At 35.9% G+C, this 16,730-nt stretch overlaps 1 protein-coding gene across 1 annotated transcript in view; it reads left to right on the top strand.

The window, feature by feature from the left end:
• ANXA10 (annexin A10) overlaps window positions 1–16,730 on the top strand; it is a 94,099-nt gene that overhangs the window by 27,434 nt on the left and 49,935 nt on the right. Inside the window, exon 2 of the mRNA XM_025385909.1 lies at window positions 7,290–7,371. Coding sequence (XP_025241694.1) covers window positions 7,290–7,371 — 82 coding nt within the window. The remainder of the gene's footprint in view (window positions 1–7,289; window positions 7,372–16,730) is intronic.

The raw sequence follows: 16,730 nt of genomic DNA on the forward strand, positions 1-16,730 counted from the left end.
GAATTACGTTACTACATCTCTCATCACAAAAACATCACTGAAGTTCTAAATAGACCAAAGACTTCCAATATCAAAATTGAAATAAATGTGAGCTATACATACATTGAAGAAAGATTAGTAAAAACAAGATAAGTGTTTACCAGCTTATTCCAGTTCAGGATTACGGGTGGCCCCAGAGCCTATCCCAGCAGCTCAGGCACAAGGCGGCAACTGACTTGGCCAGGATGCCTGTCCACCACAGCGTGCATTCAGACAATACTCACTCATTCACTCACTCACTCACTCACTGACACTGGGACCATGGGGACAAGCGGGTGAACCTAACGTGCACATCAGTGGAATGTGGGAGAATACAGGGGCACTCGGAGAAAACCCACACAGACATAAAGAAAACATGCAAACTTCACACAGTGTCACTGCCGGGGATTCTTTTTTCCCCCTCATCAATTTATAACCAAACAATGTGGATCAAAATGACGTTACTAGAGCACCTGCTGTGTGAAAGGATTGAGGACTGTTGTAAAACTCTAAAGAAACAAGGGGGGAAACAATGGGCTCTTGGCCTAATTAGCATGGGATAGCAAAGAACTGAGCTTTCAAAAGATTAGATATACACATAAGCATTTCCTCTTTCAGCTGAAATGAGTATGGTGAATATTGTGTGATGATCAGTTTCCCAGCAGTCCCAGCCATGTCCCAGCCATGGATTTTCTATTTCAGGGAGGAAGCTATTGTCACTCTGCAGGTTCTCACTCACTTTGATTTATGCTGTGCTCTCAGCTCCTGAAAAGTTCTTCAGAACAACCTGAGAAGTGACTGTAATCTGATTGCTCTCTCGGAGCAGTAGGGATTCTACGATGGCACTAGTAGTGTTCTGTCTTTTGTAATGAGCTCTAGTAACGAATGGGGAGTTGGTACCCAAACTATAGAGAACCTGAATGGTATTTTGCTCAAAAAGGGTGTACTCTCCTTAGAAAATATAATCTGTACTCTAGAGGATTTCTCCTTCAGAGACATTTCATGATGGGGAAGCAGACTTTTAGAGATTTGCTTTTAAAAAATGTATGTGTATATATATTTTTTTAACCAAGAAGAAAACAATTCTGCAAATGTTGCTGAAATGTGTAAAAACACCTTCATGGTATATCCTATGTTTTACTTGGAGAAAGAAATAATATCAAGAAGCAAAAATTATTAGTCATGTTTTTCTGCATTTTTGTATTAATTTATAACTAATTCTAAAGTGTCTGGCTAACAGAGAACAGTATTTGTGCAAATAATCAAAGATGATTAAAAACTCAACTAGCTGAAAATATTTCATTTCTCTGCTTGTTTTTGTATTTACTCATTAACTACATGATTTTTATTTAGTGTCCCTTGATATATACTTTTCTTCCACAATGTGTAAGATTCTATCTCATAAGTCTTGTTCTCTTCTTAGTTCTAAGCATTTACTACTATTTCGATTTGTGATGAGGAAATAAGGCTGGAAATAATATGACATGGTGAAAAAGGAACTAATAGTGTCAGCCCATAAAACTATCTCAGGAAATGAGGTGGAACCTCATAGAGATAACCTCGTTAAGAGGAATCAGAAAAATGTACATTACACATCCACATAATTGGAAATAGGCCATGATAGCAAACTAGGAATTACCAAAATGATTGCAGATGTCCTTGACTCATAAGGCTGATTTGCATTTAGCACACCTTCTCATATACAGGTGGAGCGAAGCAAGCAATTGTCATACAATCACAGAATTGTTGATTTTCAATTGAGTTCTGAGTTCTTCCAAAGCAGCCACCATACAATGGGACCATGTTTATGCTACATGATTTATAGGTACCTGGATTTAATAGCTTAGACTGAGCTTTGCAGTTCAGCTGTATATGTTTCAAAAACTTTAGAGCCATATTAATATGTATCTCTTTGGTTAATATATATTTTGAAATATTGTTATACACGGCAAACAATTGATTAGTTACAAGCCCAGCCAAAGTGCTAGGCCTTGAACTTTGAGAGAGAGAAAGTACTGCACAAAGCATGATTTCTAATTATGGGGGGCATGAAATTTGGTTGCGTCCCCCAAACAAATTATTTCAGTGATAAGATAGCACTGGAAAATAAGTATATACACACCAGATGAACTGGTTCAAGAAATTAGGAGATGATTTTAAGTTTTTTGGCTCAGCACCAGATAAATTCGGATTCAAGCCTCTTCTTTGCCACTCGGTAGCTGTATTGCCACAGTAAGTTCCTTACCTTTGCTGTGTCTCACTTTTTTCATTTACAAAATGGGGAATAATATAGCTGTAATAGCATAGGGTAGCTTTAAGGATGAAATACAATACTGAGAAATAGAGCTTTGCAATACTTAACACTCTGTAAATGGCAGCTATTATAGCAACTCATGAGAGATTATTTATAAGTTTGGTGACCAGAAAACACTTAATGGAGACGGGGTTTTACTGGAACATTGAAATATATTATGAACTTCATAAATGTGAAACTCATTGGAAAAAAGTCAAAATAGGAAGCCTCGAACCTAGAAATATTACCAGATGTGAAAACTTGTTAAATAATTTTTATTTAAAGCTGGTTTCCTAGAAATATAAAATTTCCAGGCAATGTCTTTCCACCTGTTGCAATCTAATCAAGCGTCAAATTTTCACCTCAAGTAAAACATCACTCATAAGCACATCTGGGGGGAAAAATACTTGTTGGCAAAATTCATTTAAGAAAATATTAACACTTCAGGAACAAAAAAGCCTGGGTAAATAACTGATTATAAGACTTAACTTTATTAATATATTTCTAGAAATTTATTGGAATATTGTTGGACAATTGTGGTCATTTTGATAATGGTACAGAATGTACACGTAATAAATTTTGATGACATCATAATGTTAATAAACTACCTAAAATATTAACAAGGAGAAGAGGGAAATTAGGAAGCAATGTGAAAGTATCAACAGTTCCATGCCCAGGATAAAAGAGAGGGCACCAGGATGGGAGTGGACAGTTCTACTACAGGCATCATGAATGGCTCCATGTACAAGATGACTCTGGATCCAAAGCTTGAAAGATAACATCTTGTATAGACATTCGCCATGATCATAAGGTGAAATCAAGAGATGGGAGTTGGGGAGGAAATATTCACACGGATGGAACACAATGAACAATGACACAGAAGTTCCTTTTAGCTGGAATGTGTGATTGTGAGTCACGGTGTGGGAACAGAGGGGCTCAGGAGAGAGAAAATAAAATTTGAAACTATCCAGGGAGTAACGAATCAGGTCATGAAGAATGTTGTATACTCTGTTAAAATATTTGAAGTGAATCCCATGAGTCATCTATTCTGAGTCACAGGAATATGTTATGGCATATGCAATTGAAAATGTTTAACTCTGAAGAACCAAAGTTTGACTTTTTCTATCCTATGTAATTCCTACATTGCTTATATGATACTGTCACTCAGTTGGATGGCAATATACTTTCTCGAGTGGGCAAGAATGGGATGTACTTAAAGCTATAGCGTACTGGGACATGTTCATAAGCCTAGATGCTCCCAAGGATGTTTCTTTCTTCTGAAAACCATGTATCACGTGGGCCAGAGTACAAAACAAATATTGAGAAGCATTGTTTTGGGCATTAAAGATTTTAAGCATGGAAAGGCAAATAATATTTGATCTTTTAGAAGGATCATTTTGGTAGACAAATAGGATCTACTTGGCAGCTTATCAGATATAAAAAGAAAGAAATAAAAATGAAAGAAAAATTGGCAAAGGTCTGTATTAAGTAGTAGTAACAGAAATTAAAAGAAGGCAAATTACATGAAAAGTATTGTAAGGCTAGGAATGAGGGAATGGGACTGAAGGGCTCATTAGCTGTGGAAGGGTAAGGAAGAGAAACAATGTGTTCAGTAATCCACCCTTTAGTGTTGGCTGTGTTTAAAGCCATTGAAACCACTTTGGAAGAACTCCTGGGAGACATGAGGCAGAGGGTGATAAATGGCTGAAGACCTTTAGGAGAGTTTAGAGCATTTAGTTCTGTCCACAGTAAAATCCCAAGGAGCAATGCTCCAAAGCTAAGTCGATGCCATGTTCAGGGTAAATGCCCCATGAAAGGAAATCCTAAGATTCCTGTACAATTTCCTCGTAGGACTCTTAAAGTCTTCAATTAACTAGAGATCTAGTATCAACTGCACTAAAAATTAAGCTACTTCAAACACACAGAATTATCCATTGAAACCCACACTCTAGCATGTGTCTTGTTAGTCAAACTGTCACTTTGCCTAGCTGACATTTCAAACTCAAAAAGTCTTGAGGCACTCAGATTGTCAAGGTGCATGTGACTCAAAAGCCACATGAGAAAAAGTATTCAAATGTGGAAAGCCTAGGGATGTTGGAGCTGGAGGAATGTGGTTTTATGAATCCTGGCCACCTAATTGGCTATAAGTGAAATATGATCCATATGTTGACGTACCTATTGATATGAGATAGTAAAAATATTTTTATCAACTTCATGTGCAAAACAAGTGTTTTGTTTTTTTTTTTTCCAGTCTGTACGGAGTCTCAGGAATTAATAAATTTGAAATTTTTCTGTCATTTAATATATTCACGGAGGTGGAAAGATAGTTTCTAGAACCAAATTTTAAACATACAAATTACTCATACTCTTCTGTATAGTAAGTTTATGTGGCTGTTTATTCTGTCTTCTAAAAGGAGCACATTCTTTATTCCTTTTTCAAAACCCAAATTCATATGTAACTAGAAGCAAATATTATATTTTGATTACCTTGTGGTAAAACTTAAATAGAGATGACAGGAATTACAATTTATTTTGCCTTAGACAAGTTATTTTTTTTTATTTTTTTTTTTTTTTTGAGACGGAGTCTCACTCTGTCGCCCAGGCTGGAGTGCAGTGGCCGGATCTCAGCTCACTGCAAGCTCCGCCTCCCGGATTCCCGCCATTCTCCTGCCTCAGCCTCCCGAGTAGCTGGGACTACAGGCGCCGCCACCGCGCCCGGCTAGTTTTTTGTATTTTTTAGTAGAGACGGGGTTTCACCGGGTTAGCCAGGATGGTCTCGATCTCCTGACCTCGTGATCCGCCCGTCTCGGCCTCCCAAAGTGCTGGGATTACAGGCTTGAGCCACCGCGCCCGGCTAGACAAGTTATATATACTATTTCTAAATCTGGCCATTTTCAAAGAAATGAAAAAATCTTAATGCATACGGATACACGTTATTTCTCACTGTCACATTGAAAAATGTACATTTTTTCAAAACTTCCAATTTACTCTAAGGCCAGAATAAAAAAAAAATCATGCATATAAAAAGGGCATTGTTCGAAAGGTATAAATTCTGGAAAACTCCTGAAACAGTCTCTGACTGTTCAAGGTAACTTTTCATGGTAAACTGCCATTATTAGGTTAAGTTAAAAATGTGTCTCAAAAAAAATTAGTAGGTTAAATTACATTTAGTTAACCAAGAAATCTGTATTTACTGAAAACATGCTATTTGCCTCAGTTCAGGTTTACATTATAGCTCAACTGGAATTCTAAATTAGCCGCTCTTGCAACTTGTATTGCTTCTTTTTGTTTCATTCTTTGCATTGTTATAAAGTGTTGCCACTGGAACTCAAATCAAATTGTATCACTCTTTTACTTAGTAACCTTGTGGCTGCCACCTCCAACTATCTTTTGCAACTCATATAGGATCAGCTGTGGAAACACTGCAGTCTGACTTCCCAGATCACTTATTCATTCATACATGTGGTTGGGGGAAATTTACACCCTCTCGTCTAGGACCAGCTCTTTCCCCCACACCTTCTTCTCCAGAGTAATTCTTATGAGTCTGTCTGATATATTTATTTCTGTTTTGTTTTCCTGATGCAAAACATTAAACACGGTAAGTATAATGATTGAAAGAATCTGCATAATTCACAGCATAAGAATTCCACTAATTTGTACTTCTAGGAATGGAAATATAGACATATCACAATCATCCTGTTTTTTGGTCTACTTCAAATAGACAACTTCATATTTATTAATATCAGTGAGGTAGAATCCAAACTGAATTCAATTCTTAGTTTTGAGTTCTTAGTCCTTCAAATTCCTTTCACAAATATTTTGGTATCAGTATATGTATATTCATTTAGCTCGAAATTATGGTCTAGTCCTGTTCTCATTAGTTAATTAACTTAATTAATAGGAATGTCTGAGTTCATCTCAGGGCCTAGAAGACTCATTTGCTGTGGGAAGGCATAAATTCCCCAATGTGTCTGGGCATACTGACAACAAACAGGGAGAGCTGCCCTTCTTAATAAATTTTGATTGACAGCTTTTTGTGCTGAGTGTGATTATATGGTGGCTAGTCCTGGCGGGTTCAGTCTAAAATAATGCACCATGTGGATCACAAGCCTGCTTTAAATGTTCTACCATTTTATGATTGTCAAGAGAGAGAATTTAAATAGAATGTCTGTCAAGTTTTTATATTTACAAGTTTTTATGTTTACCTCTGCAGTCATGAGCTTTGGCTAGATAATCTCTGCCTTATATATATCACCTGGATTTCTATGAAGCTCATAATCCAAATTCAATTATTTTTATTTTTTTCTAATATAATTTTAAGGTCCCTTATATAGAAAAAAGCTGTGGTAGCAAGTACCATTTCTAATTCATATGAATGAAATGAATCCCACCAATACAGTACTCTTTTTCAGTTTCCATAAAATAAGCTCCATTCCTTAAAAAAAACTTACTGTTAGTCAAGAAGATATATATTATTAATTTTATTCTTACATTTTTTTACAATTGGTTTTGGTATCATGGTCTCTTATTTGAATAATAGATGCCAATGGATAGTAGTAGAGACCAACGGAATAAATGAACTCAACCAAATTTTCTCTCTGCAATTGACACACAAGTAAGACATTTGTTTAACAGGCCTTGTGTGTATGTCTTGTAGTAATGTAAACATACAGAATATGCTTTCATTTTCATTTGTCTGGAAAACAATGTTGAATTTTTTTTTATTTTTTTATTTTTTTTGCCTCCTGAGTAGCTGGGATTATAGGCGCCACCACTCCCGGTTAATTTGTCGTATTTTTAGTAGAGACGGGGTTTCATCATGTTGGCCAGGTTGGTCTTGAACTCCTGACCTCAGGTGATCGCCTGCCTCTGCCTCCCAAAGTGCAGGGATTACAGGCGTGAGTCACCGCGCCCAGCCACAATGTTGAAACATTAATGTGAATCATTACAATTACTTTCTCATTGATTTTCCCACCAGGTGCAAGGAACCATCTTCCCAGCTCCCAATTTCAATCCCATAATGGATGCCCAAATGCTAGGAGGAGCACTCCAAGGATTTTGTAAGTCTGATTATTTCTACCATCTTTTATTGTAATTATTTTTTGCTTCACCTTGTTTTAAAACTCTACTGTGGGTATAAAATAGCTAATGTCTTGCAAAATACAAGATTAGACAAAAACTGAGCAAAGAAGTAGAATGAGAAGAAAAATAATATAAAAAAAGACAATAATGATGAACAAATTTGCCTTTAGAAATTGCTACTCTAATCTTAAAATGTTTGCCTTAAATCCCTAAGTGCCTCATCACTAACTACTAAATGAAATCTCAACTGAAACACCTTAATCTAGGATAGAGCATTCTTTTTAACCTTTGCTTTTGTTTTCTAGCTTGCTTCATTTGCTATTTGCTATTTCCACTTGCAGTCAGATCAGACTTTTTGCTATTCCCCCAAATGACTCTGCTTTTCACATCTCTGTAAATTGGCCCAATCACTTCACCTGGAATGCCATTTTCTTCTCTTGTCTACTTTTCATCTAAATTCTCTTTCTTCAAGAATCTGTTCAGCTAAGCCTTCCTCTTTGAATCCTTCTCTGGGCACTGCAAGCTCAACCAGCTATGCCAGCCCCCAGGCGCCTTGCTTCCTACCTCTCACTCCCCTAATCTCATTTGCACTGTGCTTGTGTTTGTCTCACCTGCTGACTGGACTGTGAACTCCCAGCGCTTGGAGTTTGACATAGAGGTGATTAGTAACGAATGAGACTAGAGTTTAGAAAAAAGAATACAGAGAGAGAAGAAGGGAGGAAAATTTTGGAATTCTTTTACATATATATATATATATATATATATATAAATTTTTAAGATATCATATGGAGGTATTAAACTTTCATATAGTTTCCTAGAATAAAACCTGTTTTAAGAAGACTCCTGATGAGCACAAAGATAAGCATAGACAACATAAAAGAAATCTTTGCATAAGACATGCAAAACCTTTCCTAAGAAAGCAAGCTCTTAACTTTAAAGACAAGGTCGCCTTTACAGGAGCTTGACTGTGTGTGTGTGTGTATGCATGAATGTACATCTGTGTGTTGTATTCACTAGCAGCATCCCACAGGAAAACAATAGAGGACTTAAAATATGCTTGCTAAAGCTGACTTTAGGAGTTTGCAATGCTTTCATGCCTTTTAAAATATCAATCATCACTAGAAAAATAAAAAGACAAGTTAACACAAAGTTATGAATTACCTTTTTATTGAGGAGTGCAATTTTTGCTTTAAAACTATGGATCACACAATCTGTTCACCAAAAAGTCTTTTTTTTTTTTTTTTTTTTTTTGCTCCAGTTTCAATGTTCCTGTCATTGCAATTTTAGGGTCAGAATAACAATTCCTTTTGACCATCATAATTTGTTGCTTGTCAGTGTGTTAGGCTGAAGTACATTAAGACGTTTTGGCTTTTATTGCATGGTGTCCACTGTAGCATGCCAGAGCATGAACACAGCTCAAATTGCTTTAAAGGTCTATCCATCCCCATGACTCTGGCGAAGTGTTATTGAAAAAGACAATTACTAATGTTTTTCTAAGTTACTGTGTTTTATTTAGAAAAATCTGAAAGCAAAAATGTATTCTGAAACAAATGAAAATGAGTAGCTTTGATATAAATTGCTTTAAGTTGTATAAAAATTTACTCGTCATCTACAAAAAGAAACACTTCTTAGTTAACATTCCCTAATAGTGCAGTCTACTTTCCAATTTCTCACCATTTGAAGATACTTTCCAGCTCATGAATTCTTACAACTATTATTATTTTGTATCTATTAACATGTGTAATTGCTAGGTCAACCCTGTGAGATCCTGGACAACCGAAATCATTTTTAACCTACATTCCTAAATCTTAACGAAGGAGAACACAAGTCAAAATTAATCTTTTTTGAAACTCTCAGTGCTATATCAGAGCGGACATTCTCAGCTTGTTCCTGATCTTTCTGATCATTAAGTACAGTGCTAGCTATAGGAGTTTTGAAAATATTCATTATGAAGTTAAGGAAGTTCCCCTCTATTCTTAGTTTGCTAACACTTCTTATCTTGAATAGGTATTGGATTTTGTCAAGTGAGTTTTCTTCATCCGTTGATATAATCACATGATTTTTCTCCTTTTTCCTGTTGATGCAATGGATGACATTAACTGATTTTTAAACGGTGAACCTGCCTTGCATATCTGGAATAAATCCACCTAATCATGAATTATAATGCTTTGTATGCATTCTTATATTTGATTTTCAAACTTTTTGAGGATTTTTGCATCTATCTATGCTCATGAGAAATGTCGGTCAGTAATTTTCTTTTCTTGTTGTGCCTTTCTCTGATTTTGGTATTAGGATAATGCTGACCTAGTAGAATGAGTTATGAAGCATTCTCTATGTGTCTAATTTCTGAAAGAGATTGTAGAAAATTGATATTTCTTTCTTAAAAGTTCGGTAGAATTCATAAGTGAAGCCATATGGACCTAGTGCTATCTATTTTGTGGGTTATAAATTACTGACTTAAGTTTTTGATAGATACGGGCCCATTCAGATTGTCTATGAGTTTGGATAGCTTGTGTCTTTGAAGAAATTGATCCATTTCATCTAGACTGTCAAATTTGTGGCCTTAGAGTTGTTAATAATATTTTATTATGATTTTAATGTCCATTGAGATTGGTAGTAATGGCTCCTGTTTCACTTCTGATATTAGTAAGGTTTTTTTTTTCTGTCTGTCTCTCTCTCTCTCCTCTCTTGCTTTCTCTCTTTTTCCTTATCCTAGCTAAAGGCCTATAAATTTTATTGATGTTTTCCCCCAAAAAACCAGCTTTTGGTGCCATTGATGTTTTCTCTCGATTTTCCAATTTCAAATTCATTGATTATTTCTGTAATCTTTCTTTTCTTCTGTTTACATTAGGTTTAATTTGCTCTTCTTTTCCCAGTTTCCTAAGATGCAAGCTTAGATTCTTGATTTCAGATTTCTTTTTGTTTCTCTAAATGCAATGTTATACATTTTTCTCTAAGCATTGCTTTTGCTGTATCTCATAAATTTTGAGTCATATTTTTACTTTCAATTTGTTTGAAATTTTTAAAAATTCTCTTGTTACTTCTTCTTTGTCTCACGTGTATTTAGAAGTGTGCTGTTTAATCTATGTGTATTTGGGGATTTTTCCAGCCGTCTTTCTGTTACTGATTTCTAGTTTAATTTTATTGTGGCCTCAGAGCATATTTTGTATGTTTTTTATTATTTTAAATTGTTAAGATGTATTTTGTGGTCCAGAATGTGGTCTATTTTGGTTAATACTCCATGTAACTAGAGAAGAATGTGTATTCTGCTTTTGTGGTAATAAGCGTTCTATAGATGTTAATTAGTAATTGACAAATTACTCTAGAGGTGTTAAATTGCTCAGGTATAACAGTGGATTCTTCTGTTTCTCTTTGCAATTCTATTTTTTTTTTCCTCATCTCTTTTGGCACTCTGTTGTTTGGCACATACATATTAAAGTTTGTTATATCTTCTTGGAAAACTGACCCTTTTATCATTTTGTAATAACCCTTTTATTCCTGATAATTTTCTTTGCTTTGAAGTATTCTTTGTCTAAAATTAATATAGCTACTCCAACTTTCTTTTGATTGCATTAGCATGTTATATAATTCTTCATTCTTCATTCTTAATCTCTCTGTGTCTTTAGTGTTGATTTCTTGTAGATCACTTAGTGCTATCAAGAAATAGTTTCCCTCACCTCAGTTAAAATGAGTTTTATCCTAAAGACAGGCAGCAACAAATGTTGGCACGAATGCGGAGAAAAGAGTACCCTTGTACGTTGTTGCTGGGAATGTACATTAGTACCACCACTATGTGGAACAGTTTAAAAGTTCCTCAAAAAGAATTAAAAAGTGAGTTATACCATGTCATCCAGAAAATCCACTGCTAGGTATGTACCTAAAAGAAAGGAAATCAGTATGTCAAAGACATATCTGCATTCCTGTGCTTGTTCCAGCACTATTTACAATAGCTCAGACTTGGAAGCAACCTGTGCATCAACATATAAATGGATAAAGAAAATGTAGTACAAATACTCAACAAAGTACAATTCAACCACAAAAAAGAATGAGATCCTGTCATTTGCAACAACATGGATGAAAGTGGAGATCATATTTTAAGTGAAATAAGCCAGGCACAGAAAGATAAACATTGCATGTTCTCACTTATTTATGAGATCTAAAATTCAAAACAATTGAACACATGGACATAAAAAGGTAGAAGGATGATTACCAGAGGCTGTGAAGGGTAGTGGAGGGCTGTTGGGGACTTGGGGATGGTTCATAGGTACAAAACATAGTTGGAAAGAATGAACAAAACATACTATTTGATAGCACAACAGGGTGACTATAGTCAATAATAACTATGTATTTTAAAATATCTAAAACTGTGTAATTGGATTGTTTGCAACTCAATGGATAAATGCTTAAGGGGATGGATAACCCATTTTTCATGATGTGCTTATTTCATATTGCATGCCTGTATCAAAACATCTTGTGTACTCCATAAATATATATACCTATTATGTAACCACAAAAATTAAAAATTAAGGAATAATTTTAAATTTTAGTAATAATTATTTTCTTGCCTAGGAGACCACTTTTACCTATTTGACCATACAGTCAATTCTCATTATTCACAAATGCTATATTTACAAATTTATCTACTCACTAAAATTGTTTTAGAATCCCCAAATCAATATTCACAGATATTTCATGGTCATTTGCAGACAAGTGCAGAGAGGTGAAAAATTTTAGTCACTAGAATGCATATTCCCAGTTGAAATCAAACAAGGTGACCTCTGCCGTCTTCTTTCAGCTTTCATGCTGTAAATAAATCCTTTATGCAGTCTGTGTAGTGACACAATTTTGCATTTGTATGCTTTGCTTGGTGATTGTGCTGTTTAAAATGGCCCTAAGCATAGTCTTGAAGTACTGCCTAGTGTGTTCCTATGCACAAAAAGAAGTATTCAAGAAAAAAATGTGTGTTACATAAACTAAATTTGAGAATTAGTTATAGTTCTGTTGGCCATGAGTTTAATGTTAATGAATTAATAAAATAGTACATCCATAAAAAAGAATAGAAAATGTATTGATATATGCATGGTGCTGTTTGGAAAATGCTGAAGTAACATCTATTCTACGTTATGAAGTATGGAAAAGATGAAAAAAATAGCTGAATTTGTGGGTTTGTGAGACGCTAACTGATAACAAAATTAATAATTTTTAAAAATAATCGAAGTGGTCAGCTTTCTTTTGAAAGTAGTGTCAGGTGGCAGGTTAGAAAAAGTCTGTAGATCAGGAGGCTATAGAAGAGCTTTAAAAATATCTCTTAAATGTTTATACAGGAGAAGGATATGTGGAAGGGTAGTTTTCAGTGCTAACAAGATGCTTGTTTCATAAGGACATTTGCAAACAAACATAATGCAAACGACATTTCAGTTGACAAAAGTGTTGTAACCATAGGGTTGCAGAAACCTAACCCTGCATTTTCCCTAGGAACAATAGTTCAGTATTTACTAATTCAGTGTTCATGACAAATTTGTAGAATATAAATACCACATACAACAAGAGTCAATTGTACAAAATAAAATTTGATAAAATTGTGATGGTTCATTATGCCCAAATTTTCCATTAAAAATCAGAAAAAGATGAATTATTTAGAAATCCCTGACCTAAAGCAGTAGGAGAAGAAAGAGAAAAACATACAATGATTACAAAGAAGAAATCAAAGTTTTGATTATATGAAGAAGAAATTATGTATCTAGAAATTCAAGATTAATAAAAAGTTACTTAATATTATAAGAGAGTTCAATAACTTTTCAGGATACAAATTAAACACAAAAATCAATATCACTTCTTCAATGAAGCAATTATGTGTTAGGAAATAAAACAAAAATAACATAACTGGGAATATCAATAGATGTGCAAATATAAATAACTTTAGCAAGATAAAGCTTCTTATCATTAGCAAAAAGCTCTGCAAATCTTTACTAAGTCATTTAGAAAAGAAATAATCTTAAATAATAGATTGGCAGAAATATCATGTAAGTGACAGAAAGACAACACTTACAAAATTTATTCCTAAATTTATAGTTATTTTAATTTAAAAATCATAATACAATTATTGAGATTCATATAAAATATCTCTGGAAGAATAAATAAACAAGAATTGCCATGAAAACTTAAAAAGAGAGAAATTCAGAGGGCTAGATTGTGGATAATCTCAACAGAACAAGAACAAAAAACAAGACAACAATTTCATAAATGGGATAATAGTAAGAATAAGACATAGAAAGTAACTTTAAAATCTTCTATTTATTATTAAATATATGTCCACTTTAGAATGTCCATCATGCCATTAACAGATTCCTCTACAGCTATTTTATTTTATTATATTTTATTTATTTATTTATTTTGCCTTTTCGTTCAGGGTCTTAACCAGGCTTGAGGCAGACATCACCTTTCTCTATGCCTTTTCAGTGGAGTCTGCCTTTTCTCTCAGTAGCCATTAATTTCTATCTTTGAAGCCAGTTCTAGGCCTTCCTCCCTCCCTGTTACAGCTTTCAGACCATTTGTCTGTGCATAAAATACCCTGAGGCTCCCCCTGCTTTTCAGTGGTACAGTCATCTTTGTGAATTCTTAACACTTGTTCTCATTCACTGGATATTTCAGCACCTTATTCATAGCTTTCCTGTGATCCTAAGCCCATCCAGGATGGACTTAATTTCAAAAAAGATGATTTGGTTAACATTCTAGCTTTTCAATTCATTTTTCTCCCCATCTCCATTATATATCTCCCCTTGTCAAAGAAAAATTATACCAGATGGAATTAAACAGCAAGGAAGTTTCTGCAGTGGGGATTAAGACCATTGCAAGAAGGGAGAGAGAGTGAACTCAAATCCTATGAAACAAAGGCAAGAGAGTTTTTAAGCAGTATGGTGAGACAGTAGGAAAGAACTGGAGGATGTTGGGCAGGGAGGGCATTGGTCCATGTGATTAGACTATCTGTGATTGCTAATTGGCACTTAACAAAGTCAGGTTCCTGTCCTCACACAGACACTGGGAAATAGGAAATACAGTTTCTATCTTCCCAATGACTACATTTCAAAAGGATGGCTCCCATATTCCTGAGAAAGACAATTTTGGGTTGTCAAACTGCAAGAGGCTGGGAGGAGATTTACGTCTCTAAGACGCAGAGAAAGAATTTAAAATTGCATGTTTTCTAAAATAAATGCTCTAATAAAAGGGAGGTTAGGAGCCTGTAGTTGGGAAGAAACCTGTCTAAATTTTAGTCAAGCTGAGGGAAAGGTAAATGTCATATTGCTGACTCTACTATGACTACAATTACACCTAAATTTATCCAAACTAGTTGTGCACTAAACCGCTCTATTAGCTTGGTGTGTTGGTACATGAGGAAGTGAAGGATACACAGACCAGAAACAGTCTATATTAGGGAGGAGATAGACAGGGTGGCCAGTGTTCCATGAAAAGCATGACAGGTTCACTCTATCCCTCAGAGGCACACAGATGCCTTGTACTTTCATGATTTCCTTCTCCATTATCCTCTCTCCTTAATATATGTTCATTATAAGCCATATCTCTCTATTCAACAAGAAAGATGCAATATTAGTCAATTCTCAGACTACTTTAGAGAACTACCTGAGACTGTGTAAATTATAAAGAAAAGACATTTAATTGGTTCATGGCTTTGCAGACCGTACAGGAAGTATGGCTGGGGAGACCTTAGGAAACTTACAATCATGGCAGAAGGCAAAGGGGAAGCAGGCATATCCTACGTGGCCTTCCTACAAGGAAGAAGAGAGGAAAGGGGAGGTGTGACATACACTTTTAAACAACCAGATCTCATGAGAACTCACTCACTATCACAAAACCAGCAAGAGGGAAATCTGCCCCCATGATCCATTCACCCCCACACCAGATCCCTCCTCCAACCCTGGGGATTACAATCCTGCATGAGATTTGCAAAGAGACATGAATCCAAACCATATCATTCTGCTCCTGTCCCCCCACAAACCTCACGTTCTTCTCACATTGCAAAATATAATTACCCATTTTCAACAGTCTCCTAAGCCTTAACTCATTTCAGCATTAACTCAAAAGTCCACAGTCCAAAGTCTCATCTGAGACAAGGCAAGTCCTTTCTGCCTATGAGCCTGTAAAATCAAAAACAAGTTAGTTACTTCCAATGTACAAGTGGGGTATAGGTATTGGCTAAATATTCTCTTTCCAAAGGGGAAAAATCAGCCAAAACAGGAACTAAAGGCCCTGTGCAAGCCTGAAACTTAGCAGGGCAGTCATTGAATCTTAAAGTTCCAAAATAATATCCTTTGACTCCATGTCTCATATCCAAGCCACACTGATGCAAAAGGTGGACCAAGGCCTTGGGAAGCTCTGCCCCCATGTCTCTGCAGAGCTCAGCTCCCATGGCTACTCTCAAGGGCTGGTGTTGAGTCCCTGTGCTTTTCCAGGTGCATGGTGCAAGATGTCAGTGCATCTACCATTCTAGGGTCTGAAGGATGTCAGCCCTCTCCTCACAGCTCCACTAGGCAGTGCCCCAGTGTGGGGGCTCCAACCCCACATTTTCCCTCGACACTACCTTAGTAGAGGTTCCCCATGAAGGCTCTGCTTCTGCAACAGACTTCTGCTTGGACATCCATGTGTTTCCACACATCCTTTGAAATCTAGGCAAAGGCTCCAAAACCTCAACTCTTGCTGTCCATGCACTCACAGACTTAACACCACATGGAAGCCTTGGCAGTTTCCAGCTTGCACCTTCTGGAGCAGCAGCCTGGAATGTATCTCAGGTCCTTTTAACCAAGGCTGGAGCTGGAGCAGCTGGGATGCAGAGAGCAGTGTCCATGCAGAGCCTCTCATGCAGAGAGTATGTCCCCACCTGTGCAGGGTAGCCAGGTGGGGACATAAATCCAAATATCAGATGTTGCTCCCATTTAAACACTAATCAGCTTAAAGGTCAAGGAAGCCATTTTTGGTGGAATAAGAGCTGATTGAAGGGACACTATATTTTCTTCACTCCTTTGTGCTTTTGACTGGAGTTTTATTTTCCTTTCAAAATATTTTTTATAGATTTATGGTATACGAGTGCAGATTTGTTGCATGCATATATTATATACTGGTGGAGTCTGTGCTTTTAGTGTACCCATCACCTGAATACTGAACAACATACCCAATTGGTAATTTTTTAACCCTTGCCCCTCTTCCACCCTCTCACTGTTTGGAGTCTCTAATATCTATTATCCTACTCAATATGTCCATGTGTAGCCTTTGTTTAGCTCCCACCCATCAGTGAGAACATATGGTAATTGACAGTTTCTGAGTT

The sequence above is a fragment of the Theropithecus gelada genome, chromosome 5 (assembly GCF_003255815.1).
Source record: "Theropithecus gelada isolate Dixy chromosome 5, Tgel_1.0, whole genome shotgun sequence".
Classification (NCBI taxonomy): domain Eukaryota; kingdom Metazoa; phylum Chordata; class Mammalia; order Primates; family Cercopithecidae; genus Theropithecus; species Theropithecus gelada.